Source organism: Erinaceus europaeus, chromosome 2 (genome assembly GCF_950295315.1).
Source record: "Erinaceus europaeus chromosome 2, mEriEur2.1, whole genome shotgun sequence".
NCBI lineage: Eukaryota > Metazoa > Chordata > Mammalia > Eulipotyphla > Erinaceidae > Erinaceus > Erinaceus europaeus.
Window position 1 is genome coordinate 75,024,333 of NC_080163.1, and position 15,481 is coordinate 75,039,813.

Genomic DNA, 15,481 nt, shown 5'->3' on the forward strand with positions numbered 1-15,481 from the left:
TTCAAATAGGTTAATTATGTAGCATAATTTATGCACCTAAAATCCTTTTAATAAAAAAAGCAGCACACGTGGCAGATGCAACGAAAATTTAGGCAAAAGATTCTACTTTGAGAGTCAGTCAAATTTCTATGCTGGCTAAAGCAATGTTTAACTGTGAAGGCAAATTCTAGTGATGTCCATAGTTTAACTATAGCAGACTTATCCAGTTGTGGTATTATAATTTGAAATAATAGCCTATGAAAAAGCTCACCAATAACTAAAATTAGGGAGGAAGGATAGCAAACAAAGGTCACACACAATCTATTATGACTCTATTACATTGTTGGTTGTGTAGTCATTAAAGAGAATAAAATGGAGAATTTTTAAGTAAAAATGGAAATACCAGATGATCCACTCTTGGGCATTTATCCAAATGACATGAAAACACTGATTTTATCATTTATGTCATTTAGTATTAAAACTTATAAAATGCTGTATGTTTGAGATACTCTGCCAAATAATGCAAAACAAAAGTATAACTGTGGTCTGGGAGGTGGTGCAGTGGATAAAGCACTGAACTCTCAAGCATGGGGTCCTGAGTTCAATCCCCGGCAGCATATGTACCAGAGTGATGTCTGGTTCCTTCTCTCTCTGCTTATCTTCATGAATAAATAAAATTTTATAAAGGGGGGAGCAATATAACTGTTTAAGTATTAAAAAAGAAATTCCTTGGGAGTCGGTAGTGCAGTAGGTTAAACACAGGTGGTGCAAAGTGCAAGGACTGGTGTAAAGATTCCCCGGTTTGAGCCCCCGGCTCCCCACCTGCTGTGAAGTTGCTTCACAGGTGGTGAAGCAGGTCTGCAGGTGTCTATCTTTCTCTCCCCCCCTTTAAAATAATATATTTATTTTTTAAAATTTTATTTATTTATGAGAGAGATAGGAGGAGAGAGGAAGAACCAGACATCACTCTCACACATGTGTTCCCGGAGATCAAACTTGGGACCTCATGCTTGAGAGTCCAAAGCTTTACAACTGTGCCACCTCCCAGACCACCATCTCTCCCCCTCTTTACCCTCCCCATTTCTCTCTGTCCTGTCCAACAATGACGACATCAATAACAACAACAATAATAACTACAACAATAAAACAAGGGCAACAAAGGGGAATAAATATTTTTTTTAATTCTCAAATTGATTCAAGCACAATATAAACATGGAGTAAATGAAATTAACTTTTTTTTTCTTTTTGAGGAAAAACTATTAATACAAATAACCAAATTAAAATGATAAGACTAAACTAAAAGAGAGGACCTTACTGTATGAGTCTTCTCAATAGAAAAAGTAGAACAAAAGCATTACAAAATGGGATTTCCCAAAAAATATGAAGAAAACTTTTAAGAGGTCTGGACAAACTCTATGAAAAGGAAAAGTTTGATGATTATTAAAATCAGATGTTTTTAATTCACCAATTCGAAACGATTAACACTCAGTCCCCACCTGTACGGAGCAAGTCTCAAGAGTGGTGATGTAGTGCCTCTTTCCTTTCCTCCCTATCTCCACCTTCCTTCTCAATTTCCTTATCATCAAATTAAAAATAAGTAAATAAATAAAATTTTAAAAGATGACTCTGGGGGGTGCCTACAGGGTTATTGTTGGGGGGTCGGTGCCTGTACCACCACTCCACTGCTCCTGGAGGGCATTTTTTTTCCATTCTGTTGCCCTTGTTGTAGTTATTGTTATTGTTGTTGCTAGATAGGACAGAGAGAAATTGAGAGAGATGGGGAAGACAAAGAGGAGGAAAGACAGGTACCTGCAGACCTGCTTCACTGCTTGTGAGGCGACACCCCCCCACACACACAGGAGGGGAGCTGGGGGCTCGAAGCAGGATCCTTAGGCCAGTCCTTGTGCTTTGCACCATGTGCACTTAACCTGCTGCGTTATCACCCAGTCCCCTTAAAAGACCTTAATATGTTCACAGAGAAGTAACAGCTGTAAAAGTAACGACATTAACCTGAGTGGGTCCATTTTTTTCTGAAGAGTGAAGGAACCCCACTTAATGACAAACTTTACTATTGCTACTTTTCCTAGAGAGTGAGAGAATTTAAAATTATGTATTAACACCAGAAAAATGTAGCAATACAACATGGACCAAGCAAGTAGCAATATAAAGTATAAAGGACAGCAGTTGGGAAAATGGCTAAATTCGTAGAGAACTGGATTTACATGCATTATGTTCCCAGTTCAATCCCAAGCACTCCAAGTGCCAGCGTGATGCTCTGACTTGTCTTTCTCAGAAGTAATAAATAAAATGTACAGGATAAGGGTCTTACTTGTAGCTGTAAACCTACATCTCTTAACCTGAGTCATCTATTCTCTTTGCCTCAGTTGACCTATAATAATGAGTAGGAAATTCTCTAAGATACAAAAGAACTCCAATACTTGATATGCGAAAGTCTACAGAATCAAAACAAAAAATATCTATCAGAAACTCAGTAAAAGCCCCTTTATTCAGAAGTCAGCTTCTAAGCAGAAGACTTACTCAGGTTCAGTACTTCACTGGTAAATATTAAGAATTAGCTTCAGGTTCACAAAACAGAATTAGACCTATTCTAACTTAGATTCTTCTCAAGTTATACTAGAGAAGATCAACAAGGTCTGGGCAGTAGCACTGCAGGTTAAGCACACAAGGAACAAAGCCAAGGACAGGCATAAGGATCCTAGTTAAGTTCCCCGCTCCCCACCTGCAGGTGAAGTGGTGAAGCAGGTGTACAGTTATCTTTCTCTTCCCCTCCTCTCTCAATTTCTCTGTCCTGTCCAACAACAATGACAAGGACAACAAAATGAGAGGGTGGGGGTGGGGCGAAGAGAAAGATGGCCTCCAAGAGCAATGGATTTGTGGTATAGGCACCAGTCCCATTGATAACCCTGGAGGCAAAAAAAAAAAAAAAAAATATCAGCAAACCACATTGATAATTAAGGGAAAGAATGATGCTAAGGTAAAGGCTCCCCAACAGTAAAAAAGAGATCAGAGTAAGGGAAACAACCCACCCAAAATTAGGTCTTATCACGAGTCATGGAGGCCCAGATCACAGACAGGGAGACACAACTCCATTTCTGTTACAATATGGATCAACCTCTGGCATCTGTAATGACAACTCTGAGGTACTAAAAAGAAAAAAATATTGAATACGACCATAACAATTTTAAGTATCAAAAAAATTCCTTCTTGGTATATATTGCAAGACTGTGGTAGGAAGATTGGGAGTGGCAGGGCCCTTGGGTCCTGGTGCATGATGGTAGAAATGGACTTACACTGGGGGCGAGAGTTTCTAAATACAACTATTATGGAGAAGCGAGAAATTATACCGTGTCAACAACTGCACAGTAAATCAATAACCCTCCAATAAGATGACAGGATATATCATATGTTGTCCGTTTAAAAAGAAAATTTAAACTAATTCCATGGGAGAATAATGAATTTGTAATGAAAAAGGCCACTATAAAAGTCTAATGATCTTCAGACAGTATATCTTTATACAAATGCAGAGATAATAGCAATGGAGACCCCACAACTGTTAGAACTTCTTTTATGGGGCTGGGTGGTGGTGCACCTGGTTGAGCACATGTATTATAATGCTCAAGGACCCTGGTTCAAGCCCCCAGCCCCCAACACCTGCAGGGGAAAAGCTTTATGAGTGGTGAAGCAGGGCTGTAGGTATCTGTCTCTCTCCCTTTCTATCACCACCCTCCCTCTTGATTTCTGGCCGTCTCTATCCAATAAATAAAGATAATAATAAATAATTTAAAAAAGAATTTCTTTTATGAAACAAAAACATGATGAAACTACATTTAACATTAAATTAATGAGAAATATCCAGAGTATTTCTGTATTTACTAAGAAGCCACCTGGTTAGAATAATTAAGAGAAAGTGCCTAAATAAAAATAATGTTTCTCAGCCTGCTCACAGCCTGGCTCCTGGAGCTCCTAGGCTCCTTTGACCTGGAGGCTGCCTGCTGGCCCTGAGCCCTGCTCTACTTTGCTCTGCTCTCTGTAGCCACTAGGTTCCAGATGCCAGCATGATGCCAACCAGACTTCCCTGGATAGATGACCTCACCGATGTGTCCTGGAGCTCCACTTCTCCACAACCCCACCCTACTAGGGAAAGAGAGAGACAGGCTCAGAGTATGGATCGACCTGTCAATGTCCATGTTCAGCTGGGAAGCAGTTACAGAAGCCAGAACTTCCACCTTCTGCATCCCACAATGACCTTGGGTCCATTCTCCCAGAGGGATAAAGAATAGGAAAGCTATCAGGGGAGGGGAGGGGGGGGGAGGGGATACAGAGATCTGGTGGTGGGAACTGCATGGAGTTGTACCCCTCTTGTCCTATGGTTTTGTTAATGTCTCCTTTTTAAACTAAATAAAAAATAATAATAGATTGATATCTATGTAATAAAAAAAATTGCTAAGAAGGCTTTCCCAACACCTCAGGCAATGTACTCCATAAAACATTTTATATTGAAACGGTCAACTCTTCCCCCAGTGTGTACCACTTATCCTCAACAAACGATTAATTTACATTTTACTCTATGAGACAACAGAATATGCAGGTATTCTAACCAGGTCATTTATCCAAAGTGAGAAAAACTCTGAGGTCTCTGGAGCTTTGTATTCCTAATATGTTCCTGTAAGTTTCGAGTAAAATCAACAACAGTAACAAACTACTTTTCTGAGAGCATATATACTTTCTTAAAGACCAAAAAAGAAAAATTCCAGGTTGTTATGCCTTTAGGTGAGTTAAGCATATATATAAAGACTTTCCTTTGGACTTAATAAGTCATTCAATTATATGGTCATTCTTGTCACCCTTCAGCATGCTGCACATTAGCATCCAGACAGCTGTAGCCGGCAAGAATACCTTTAATTTCACAACAATACAAAAACAGCAAGTTCCCAGGAACCTAAACAATGAAACTGATGTTCTAGGTTATGTGGCTCCTTGTTTTCCCAGAAGCAACATAAATACTATTGGCTGATATTAATCAGGCCTGACTCAGTATTTCAGTGGGTCAAATGAATGGAGCAGATTCTTCACTGAGACTCCTCTGAGGATCAGGTCCTCACCATCTAAAGCTAAATTCTGCTCCCATTCATCTTCTTCCAACTTGGTTCTCCCTTAAGGCATTTTTGACTTCAATATACTAAAATGTTAATTGAAATACTAAATAAAGTAACTTTAAATCCTAAAAAATAAGCAGTAAGAGTCTCATACATAGATGACCACAAACCAAATATAGAATCTCTATTTAATTACAGTTGACTATGTGTAACTGTGCAGAATGTCTCTCATGGAACTTTTTAATCAGAATATAGCAGAATACCTGGGTTTTTGTTTGCTTGCTTTTTTTTTTTTTTTTTTTAATGACACATGCCTTGATAAAGAAAAATTTTTTTTTTTACCCTATTCTTGGTTTATGCTTAACCATGAAGAGGATAATAACAACTAAATTAAGTGCCAAACCAGCATGGAATGTGACTGGGCTTAAATGAAATCCATGCACTGGTAGGTATTTTGAACATTAAAGATCAGGGAACAAGAAAGTGTTGTTTAGTTATTAATTTAACAATGTAGATATTCAATGGACATTAAATAGCTTACACAACTGTACTAAACATCTTTTTTGAAGTACTAAAGTTAATTAATCCTTCTCTCTTAAATTATCATATTCATTACATTTGATTTCCTGTCCTAAGAATTCTATACTTCCCATCATCTTATATGCAAACCATCAATGACTACATCATCAGTACTTACATTCAAAGCATTCTTTGCAGCTTCTGCTTCTGAGCGACTGTCAAAACTGACAAAACCTACAGGCTGAGGAAAGAAAAAGAAATATGAAGATGGGAGGGGGGAAATCACGGTATGTCTATTGTTTCTGGGTCAAGGGTGTTATCAAACTCAAGAGCTAAGATAAAGAACTGACCAAAGGGAATGAGTAGAATTAAGGAAGTTAAGTCCAGAAGAATCATGACTCTGGCCCAGCCAAATATCTAACATGAATCAAAGGGAATGTGGTGGTGACTCTTTAGGGTCAAAACTGAGGATGAAGAAAATTTAGCATGGAGGCCAAGTGGTGGCACACCTGGTAGAGCACATACATTAACATGTACAAGTACCCAGGCTAAAGCTTAAGGTTTTACAAGTGGCAAACTGCTGCAGGTGTCTCTCTTTTTCTCTCCCTTTCTGTCTCTCACTTCTCAATTTCTGTGTTCCTATGAAATGAAAAAGGGGGACAAGAGTTCCAGATATGGTGGTCATGGAGGCAGTGAGCCCCAACAGTAAGCCTAATGGCAAACATAAATAAATAAATAAATAAAAATTAAAATGAAATTTAAAAAACAGAGTTTGGGAAGAAGCAGTAAACAAAAGAAAAATGTGTGCCACCAAGCTGTAGATGATACCATGACACCAACCTAACTTCCCTGAGTAGATGGCTTCACCAATGTGTCCTCCTGGAACCCTACCTCCCCAGAGCCCTGCCCCACTAGGGAAAGACAGAAACAGGTTGGGGGAGGTGGTGGTGGTATATAGATTAACCTGTCAATGTCCATGTCCAGTGGAGAAGCAATTACAGAAGCCAGAACTTCCACCTTTTGCACCTCATAAAGATCTTTGGTCCATACTCCCAGAGGGATAAAGAATAGGGAAAATTCTAATAGAAGGGATGGGATATGGAACTCTGGTGGTGGGAACTGTATGGAATTGTATCTCTCCTACCACACAAATCTTGTCAATCATTGTTAAATCACTAATAAAAAATATTTAAAAAGAAAGAAAATGTGTGTCATTAATTTTAAAGTAGCAAAGTCAAACACCTAGTGGGAATATATAAAATAATAATAAACACAAGCCCAACAACATGCCAAAGGAACTAAATTCACACTTACTGCACAAGTGATCATTTGTACACAAATTTTAAGTTCTTACCTGCTTAGATGTGAGTTTTATAAGAGAACCCTCGTAGCCCTGAAAAAGAATGAAACTGAGTCAAGAGAAGATTAAGATAAAAAAAAAATTCCAATACAGCATGAATCTGAAGTTAAGATGAACCATTTATGACTATTCACTAACTTTTCACAAATGGCTCTTAAGTAATTGAGAAATTAAATCTGTTTCTTGTGTCAGCTCTATGCCTCTACCACTCTGGGCTGTTTACTCTTCTCTCCCTAGTGAAACTGAGACAAACAGGGTGGGGAGGACACAAGATAATTTTCGGTGTTTCCTTCAATATGATGAGGGTCCGGCTTGAACTTAGGTCACACACATGGATAGCATCACACTATCCAAATGAGCTCTTTAGCCAGCTTAGAATCAAATCTTAATTTCACTCTTTCTCCTCCCTAGCCCACCCCCTATGCCCACACACATTGCTTAAAAAAAAAAAAAAAAAAAGTCTGAAATTCTTAAATTCATCCAGCTTAAAATTCATAATGGGAAAGAGAGAGAGAAGTCAAGCCACCGTGTATGCACACATTCATAACCCAGGGCTACTCTTTTATTCAGAGAAACCATTTTCCTGTAGTGCGCATGGAAATGCATGCAAGCTACCTATTGAGCCACTCTGCCTGGAACTTTCTTCATTCATATGAATGGCAAGAAAATGGGTATCTACTGGTAACTTTTGTAGTTTATAAATCTAGGAGAGGAAAGGGCTAAATTTATTAAGATAGGCATAGTTATTAAGGATGTACTAGCTGTAATTTCAAGGCTGCCTGTTTAAATAATCAGTGATTACTTAAAATTTAATGTCCTTATTATATTTACAAGTGGTCAATGTTTATGTTGGTATGCTGACTGGATCTAGTAAAAATTCCTTACCAAGTTTTTATTCTAAGTAATCCTCAAGGAAAACAGAAATCAACTCCTTTCATTGCCTCCCATACAACCCTTCTGGCTCCTCAGGGTAAAGATAACATGATGTGTTTATTTCTGAAAATAATCAATGACTAGTGGATTACGCTGATGGATGCCACACGAGGGGGAAAAATACCACTAGACATGACTGACCACCACATATATCAGCAGAGACAGATTTGTAGAAGAGGGTCACCCTCCAGGGACTTTAATTAAAAGAAGGTTGTTAGGAATGTACCAGGGTCCTGACTTAAGCATTGGGGTTTCTAGGCAGGATGTTAGGATTGATTCACCCTGGTATCTTCTCAACAGAGAACTATGTTACCAATTAGCTACTATAAACATTTTACCTCAAAGGCCTTGAGCTCTTCTGGCCTGAGAGGTCATGATTCATAGCTCTGTTTTTTCCTTTTTCAAGGTGCTGTCTACTAAAAAACTAGGAATTTAAACATTCTGAAGGCTTTAGAGGCAAAGGACAAATGTTTATTTCACTCAAGTAAAACACCACTGGTAGAGATTTATAATATTCTCAGGTATCAAACAGAAAAGTAATACCAGAACAGGGATGATAAGAGTCATACTGCTTCGGATTGCTATCTGGCTATACCACTTGTGTATAAATTTGGGTAAAATTTATTTAATTCACTGCTCCAAGGGTCAATTTTCCTATTTGTAAAAAATAAAGCCAATCTACTTTATTTTTGTGTGTGTGTGTGTTATCTTTATTTATTTATTTATTGGATAGAGATAGACAGAAATCAAAAGGGGAGGGAGTAGCAGAGAAACACCTGCAACACTGCTTCACCACTCGAAAAGCATCCCCTACAGGGGATGGAGACTGGAGGCTCCAACCTGGGTCCTTGTGCATTGCAACATGTGAATTTAATCAGATGCACCACCACCCGGCCCCGGTAATCTACTTTTTAGAAGTGTAATCAGAACTGATGAGATATTTTATGAGGCTGTAAGTTCAATCTTTATTCTATATGTAAACAAACAACAAAAAAAAAAGGCCCTACAAAATTTTGTTACTTAAGAACAATTAGCTTAGCTGCTAAAAACCATATAATGGTTATGGAGGTGGCTTATAAAAACAGAATTAAATCCTTTATGATATGGTTATCTTTTTGGTATATAAGCTGGACTCAATTTCATCTGTCCCTTTCCTTTCCCACCCGGCTATTTGCAGCTGTTACATACTATTCCACTTCCCAAGCTAAATTCTGTTCCTCAAGCAGTCTTAGCTCTGTCTCAGGTCCAGCTCCAATAGGACTGGACACTGGCCCACAAGCTAAAGTGTAGCCCCAGGCCAGGCACTATTAAGATAGCCTCACAAACTAGGCTCAGGTACCATGAATTTACCATGGTGTCCAAGTTCCCTCCTTGAGGGCTCCATTCTGCTCCATTCACAGCTTCCTACTACCCTTATAGTCTCTTTTTCCAGGTTTCTTCCTGGCAGCATGATTATTTCAACTTTAGTTCCATTTTATGTTAAGTCTTTGGTCCCAGCAACACCCCATATATATTGATGTCATCCCACATTGTCTATTTCACAGTATGTAATAAACTGCATTGACTTTTTTTCTAAGAACTAGGAAAGTTCTTTAGTTCTCTTAAGCAATTCCTTAAAGATTTTGTTTTACCTTGTTTTAAACCTAAGATGTTTTCTTTATGGGAGGAAAAAAGTTCTTAAGTCTGGTTCATGAAAGCTTATATAGCATTGTCTCCAAAGAATAATACAAACTGTTCTGTTTCTACTAATCTAGGAGAAGGACTTAATCTAAAATGTTGCATTTGGAATATAAACATTTAAGTGATAGATATTAATTTTGGTTCATTTTTGTGGAAAAGAAATGGGCAGAAGACTGAGCCTACTGGGCCAACTGCTTGTCCCTATCAGTGAAGAACTTTGTCCCAAGCTATAGGGAGAACAAATAGTAGATTGGTTCTTTGGAATGTGAGGTGTTTCACTCCCACATTTGTTTCTTCCTCTTAAAATTAACTATATACATGTGCTTTTTAAACTTTCTTTACAATTTTTGAAAAATAGAATCGGTACCTTAAATGGTCTGAAGAGCAGGTAGAGCTCCCGAGGTTTGATGTCAAGGGGAAGACCACTGACAAACAGAGTCCGAACCTGGGGGAAAAAAAAAATTGAGAAATGACTTACTTCAAATATCAAAAACATTTTCTTCAAATTTCTAATGACTCCTACCTAGGTTTATTCTAGGGGAAGTGTGTGCCAAAACTGAACAGGTAAATGTGAGTCTGATCATAGGAAAGTCAGGTCACTAGACCAGAAATTTAGTCAGGATTTGACATGGAAAGAGTACACAGATTACTTTTTTTTTTTTTTTACTATGTTTCTACTTAATTCAACTTGTTTAATATGACATGAAGTCAGTTTAATTTTCCCCACAACTTTTTGGATTCAACTGACATAATATTTTATGTAAGTTTAAGGTGTAAATCTTACTGATTCAATTAACACTGCAAAAATGATTACACTTAGTCACTGCAGAACTCAGTATTTAATAATCCTTCTCGGGGGGCCAGGTGGTGGCATACCTGGTTAAGCACATACATTGTAATGCACAAGGTTGCAGGTTCAGACCCTTGGGTCCCCACCTGCAGGGGGAAAGCTTCATGAGTGGTGAAGCAGGGCTGCAGGTGCCTCTCTCCCTCCCCCTTCCCTCTCCATTTCTGTCTCTGTCCAATAATAAATAAATTTAAAAGATAATGATCTTTTTCATTAATTTTTTTGTTTGTTTTTCTAAGAGAGGGAGAATTGCTCCGCTGGAGCACATAGTGGTGTCAGGGATTTAATCATGGCCCTCTGGGACTTCAGAAATGCAAGCCCTGTGCTTCTACATGGAAGAGTTTTCTTCAGTTAAAGACAGAACTTTTTATTTTTATAAGTCTAACATTTTCCATTGATTCTGGTTGTGAAGAAATGCAAACCGAGATTATTCTCCTAATCAAACACAGTACATAGTAAAACTGCATGCCATTTACATGTGAGTACTTACTGAATATTATGATGTAATAAGTAAGTTTCAACAGAGGTATATTCTGTGAAATCATCACCATTAAGATAATAAACGCATACATCACTTTCAAAAGCTTCCTTGCTCTCCATTAAAGTGTTCCCTCATCATTCAACCAGCCTCACCCCAAGGCAATTGACCTATTGCTACAAATTAGCTGTGTATAGTTATAAAAAAGGGTCCATGGTTCTCATGTTTACTTTATTTAAAAAAAAATTAAAAAATATTTATTTAATTTATTTATTTATTCCCTTTTTGTTGCCCTTGTTGTTTTATTGTTGTAGTTATTGTTGTTGTCGTTGTTGGATAGGACAGAGAGAAATGGAGAGAGGAGGGAAGACAGAGAGGAGGAGAGAAAGATAGACACCTGCAGACCTGCTTCACCACCTGTGAAGCGACTCCCCTGCAGGTGGGGAGCCGGGGTTCAAACCAGGATCCTTATGCCGGTCCTTGTGCTTGGCACCACCTGCACTTAACCCGATGCGCTACAGCCCGACTCCCCATAGTACTCATGTTATCTGTCCACTGCAGCCTATCATTCTAGCATGGGTTCTCTGACTTCAGTAGATTTAGCTAACAATTCTTCCAGTTAATCGGCAATCTATTCATTTTATTACTGGGTGATACTCTATTATATGAATTGTATAATTAATTTATCCTTTTATTAGTAGGATATAGCATTTGGCTTTTAACAAGTAAAATGCCTATGTAAAGTTCTGCCATGTAAATTTTTTAAGTACCTATGCCTTCTTTCTTTGATGATAAACACATATAACACATATATAGCTGAATGACATTGGAGGTACATGCATAATAGTAAAAACTGAAACAGAATTGATGTCCACTATCATAGTTTCTTCATAATCCAGAACAAGATAAATATTATGGATGTAAACTTACATGTGCATTATATTGTAGGGTAAAGCTTTATAAATGCTGATTTGGGGGAGTCGGGTGGTAGTTCAGCGGCTTAAGCGCACGTGGCGCAAAGTGCAAGGACCGGCACAAGGATCCCATTTGAGCCCCCAGCTCCCCACCTGCAGGGGAGTTGCTTCACAGGTGGTGAAGCAGGTCTGCAGGTTTCTATCTTTCTCCCTCTCTGTCTTCCCCTCCTCTCTCCATTTCTCTGTCCTATCCAACAATGATGACATCAATAACAACAACAATAACTACAATAAAAAGACAACAAGGGCAACAAAAGGGAAAATAAATAAAATTTTTAAAAATGCTGATTTGGTCAAGTGTGTTACTCATTATCATTTGCCTCCCCCATAAGTCTCCTCAGAGTAAAGGCTCTTTCTGAGAAAGTAATTTCTTGAGAAATTAAGGTTACTAAAACTGAATTACTAATAACCACTAAAGATATAGAACACAAGAATTCTCCTATCCAGTGTATCCTCCGTCACTGACAACCCTCCTCCCACAGTGCAGTAAGTGGACAGCATTTGTACTATTTGGCTACTCTCAACCTGGGCAAAGAGGGATTGTCAGCACTCATTCATTCAGATTTTGTGGAATATTCGATAAATGTCTGATATTATGCCAGGTGCTGACTGAACTGCAGGAATTTCCATGGAAATAATGTTAAGTAGATAATTTTCCTTTTTTGCAACCAGGGTTATCGTGAGGTCCCGGAGCTTGCACAACTCTGCTGCTGCTGGTGGCCATCCCATTCCCCTACTTTGTTTTTCCTAATAGAGACAACGAGTGGAGAGAAGAGGAGGGGAGAAGACAGACAGACACCAGTGGTACTGCTTCATTGCTCAACCAACCCCCAACAGGTGGGGATCAAAGACTTGATCTGGTACCTCATGCCTGCAATGTATGCACTCTACCAGATATGCCACAGTCAAGGCTGTTATGTTTTAAATATTAGGGTTACCATTTGACCAGCAGCAAAGTTTAGCCATGTGATAGGTTACCTACTACTAGGAGTTAGGAGCTTAGAAAATAATTTACATATTTATATTGCACCAAAAAGCATCCCACAAACTCAGAAATCAAATTGTTACCCACCCCAAAAACACACATACAACTAGAAATCTGGGGGAATATCAACTCAAAGTTAACTAGTATAAATTAAGGCTACTGGGGCCAGGCGGTAGTGCAGCGGGTTAAGAATACATGGCACAAAGAGCAAGGACCCGTACAAAAATGCCAGTTTGAACCATACAGCTATCAAGAACAATGAACCCACCTTCTCTGACCCATCTTGGACAGAGCTAGAAGGGATTATGTTAAGTGAGCTAAGTCAGAAAGACAAAGATGAGTATGGGATGATCCCACTCATCAACAGAAGTTGAGTAAGAAGATCTGAAAGGGAAACTAAAAGCAGGACCTGACCAAATTGTACGTAGGGCACCAAAGTAAAAACCCTGTGGTGAGGGGTAGACATGCGGCTTCCTGGGCCAGTGGGGGGTGGGGAATGGGGGGTGGGTGTGGGTGGGTGGGATGGGAAACAGTCTTTTGGTGGTGGGAATACTGTGGTGGGAATAGTGTTTATGTACACTCCTAGTAAACTGTAGTCATATAAATCACTAGTTAATAAATATGAGGGGGGAAAATTAATTGTATGTCTCGAAGTTTTTAAAACACAGACTGAGTCTTTTTAATATATAGGCTGTGTATTTGATATGTGGACTCTCTCAAAAGCCTAGACCAAGCAGATCAGAAGCAACCAGTGGCACGGCTATATACAAGATACTAGGTACTATACAGCAAACCCTAACAAAAGGACTTTTCAAAGTTAACCTAATTACCAAATAATGTGATGGTAACATTAACTATCCACTGTCTTTTTGAACCCTAAGACAGCAAGATCCTCACATCTCCACTATAAAGCCTTTATTTCCCCCAGTCCTGGAACCTTAGGATAGGGCCCACTTTCCCGCATGCCTCTCCCAATCCATATCAAATAATATTGCATCAGCCGATCGCAACCTAATCAACGCAACAATTGCCACCTCAGCATGCTTCAGCTCAGACTGCATCCAGAGACTTCACATGTGGAACGACAACCCTTTAGCTTCATTACTCTGGGTGAGACCTTTCCTTTCATAGTATTCTCTAATTCCATCCCAGGTGGATCACTTTCTAACAAAGTCCCAAAACCTAGATATAGACCAGGTTCTGTGAGAGAGAGCATAGGTTCACACATATCCATAAACAAGTGCAAAATATATACCTGAAAGCAGAAGTACACTAGAGTTTGCAGTGAGTACCCCCCCCCCCCAAACACTTCTTCTCCACTATTCCAAGCTTTGGGTCCATGATTGCTCAACAATTTGTTTGGCTTTTTATGTTAACTCTCTTTTCAGCCACCAGGTTCCAGATGTCATTAGGATGCCAGCCAGGCTTCCCTGAAGACCCCACCAATGTGTCCTGGAGCTCCACTTCCCCAGTGACCCACCCTACTAGGGAAAGAGAGAAGCAGACTGGGAGTATGGACTGACCAGTCAACGTCCATGTTCAGCGGGAAGCATCTTCTGCAACCCACAATGACCCTGGGTCCATGCTCCCAGAGGGATAGAGAATGGGAAAGCTATCAGGGGAGGAGATAGGATATGGAGATTGGTTGGTGGGAATTGTGTGGAGTTGTACCCCTCCTACCCTATGGAGTTGTTAATTTATCCTTTCTTAAATAAAAAATAAATAAATAAAAAAAGCCAGTTTGAGCCCCCCCCTCCCAGCTCCCTACCTGTTGGGGGGGGGGTCGCTTCACAAGCAGTGAAGCAGGTCTGCAGGTGTCTTTCTCTCCCCCTCATCTCTTTCAATTTCTATCCCACCCAACAATGACAGCAATAACAACAACAACAATGATAAACGATAGGGCAACAAAAGGGAAAAAACAAAGCAAACAAAAAATTAATCAATTAAGGCAATCCAATATTCATTAATTATACAACCAATAGAACTAATATTCATAGGAGAAGAATATTAGAAAAATTCTTAAAATGGTAGAAAAATAAATAAGTTTAGTGTTTTGACTAGTTTTATTCTATTTCCATCTTTCTATAATATGTATAATAGATAACCAATTTATAAACAAAGGATTACCTATTTTTCATTAGTTCACTTTCCTTATGTAACTATAAGCAATAAATATACAAAGTTTAAGAAGAAAACTTTTAAAACGTTATTATTAAAATATATTTTATTTGCTTAGCTCTGGCTTGTAGTGGCACAGTGGACTGAACCTAGGACTTTGGAGCCTCCAAGTATGAAAGCATAATGGTGGGAGTTGGGTGATAGTGCAGCGGGTTAAGCACATGTGGTGCAAGGCGCAAGCAAGGGCATAAGGATCCTGGTTCGAGCCCCCGGCTCCCCACCAGCAGGGGAGTCGCTTCACAGGTGGTGAAGCAGGTCTGCAGGTGTCTGTCTTTCTCTCCCCCTCTCTGTCTTCCCCTCCTCTCTCCATTTCTCTCTGTCCTACCCAACAACGACATCAATAGCAATGATAATAACTACAACAATAAAACATGGACAACAAATGGGAATAAACACATAAATATTAAAAAAATAAAAAATGTTTTTAAAAA

At 39.0% G+C, this 15,481-nt stretch overlaps 1 protein-coding gene across 8 annotated transcripts in view; it reads right to left on the reverse strand.

The window, feature by feature from the left end:
* The window catches only part of RBPMS (RNA binding protein, mRNA processing factor), a 191,999-nt gene that overhangs the window by 95,862 nt on the left and 80,656 nt on the right, over nucleotides 1-15,481 (reverse strand). For all 8 annotated transcript variants that reach the window (XR_009547539.1, XR_009547530.1, XR_009547525.1 and 5 more), the window contains exons 2-4: nucleotides 9,956-10,033; nucleotides 6,970-7,008; nucleotides 5,794-5,856 (exon numbers count right to left, since the gene is read on the reverse strand). Coding sequence is in view for 5 of the 8 variants with exons in the window: in XM_060183088.1 (XP_060039071.1) it covers nucleotides 5,794-5,856; nucleotides 6,970-7,008; nucleotides 9,956-10,033 (180 nt within the window). In the remaining 3 variants the exon portion in view is untranslated. The remainder of the gene's footprint in view (nucleotides 1-5,793; nucleotides 5,857-6,969; nucleotides 7,009-9,955; nucleotides 10,034-15,481) is intronic.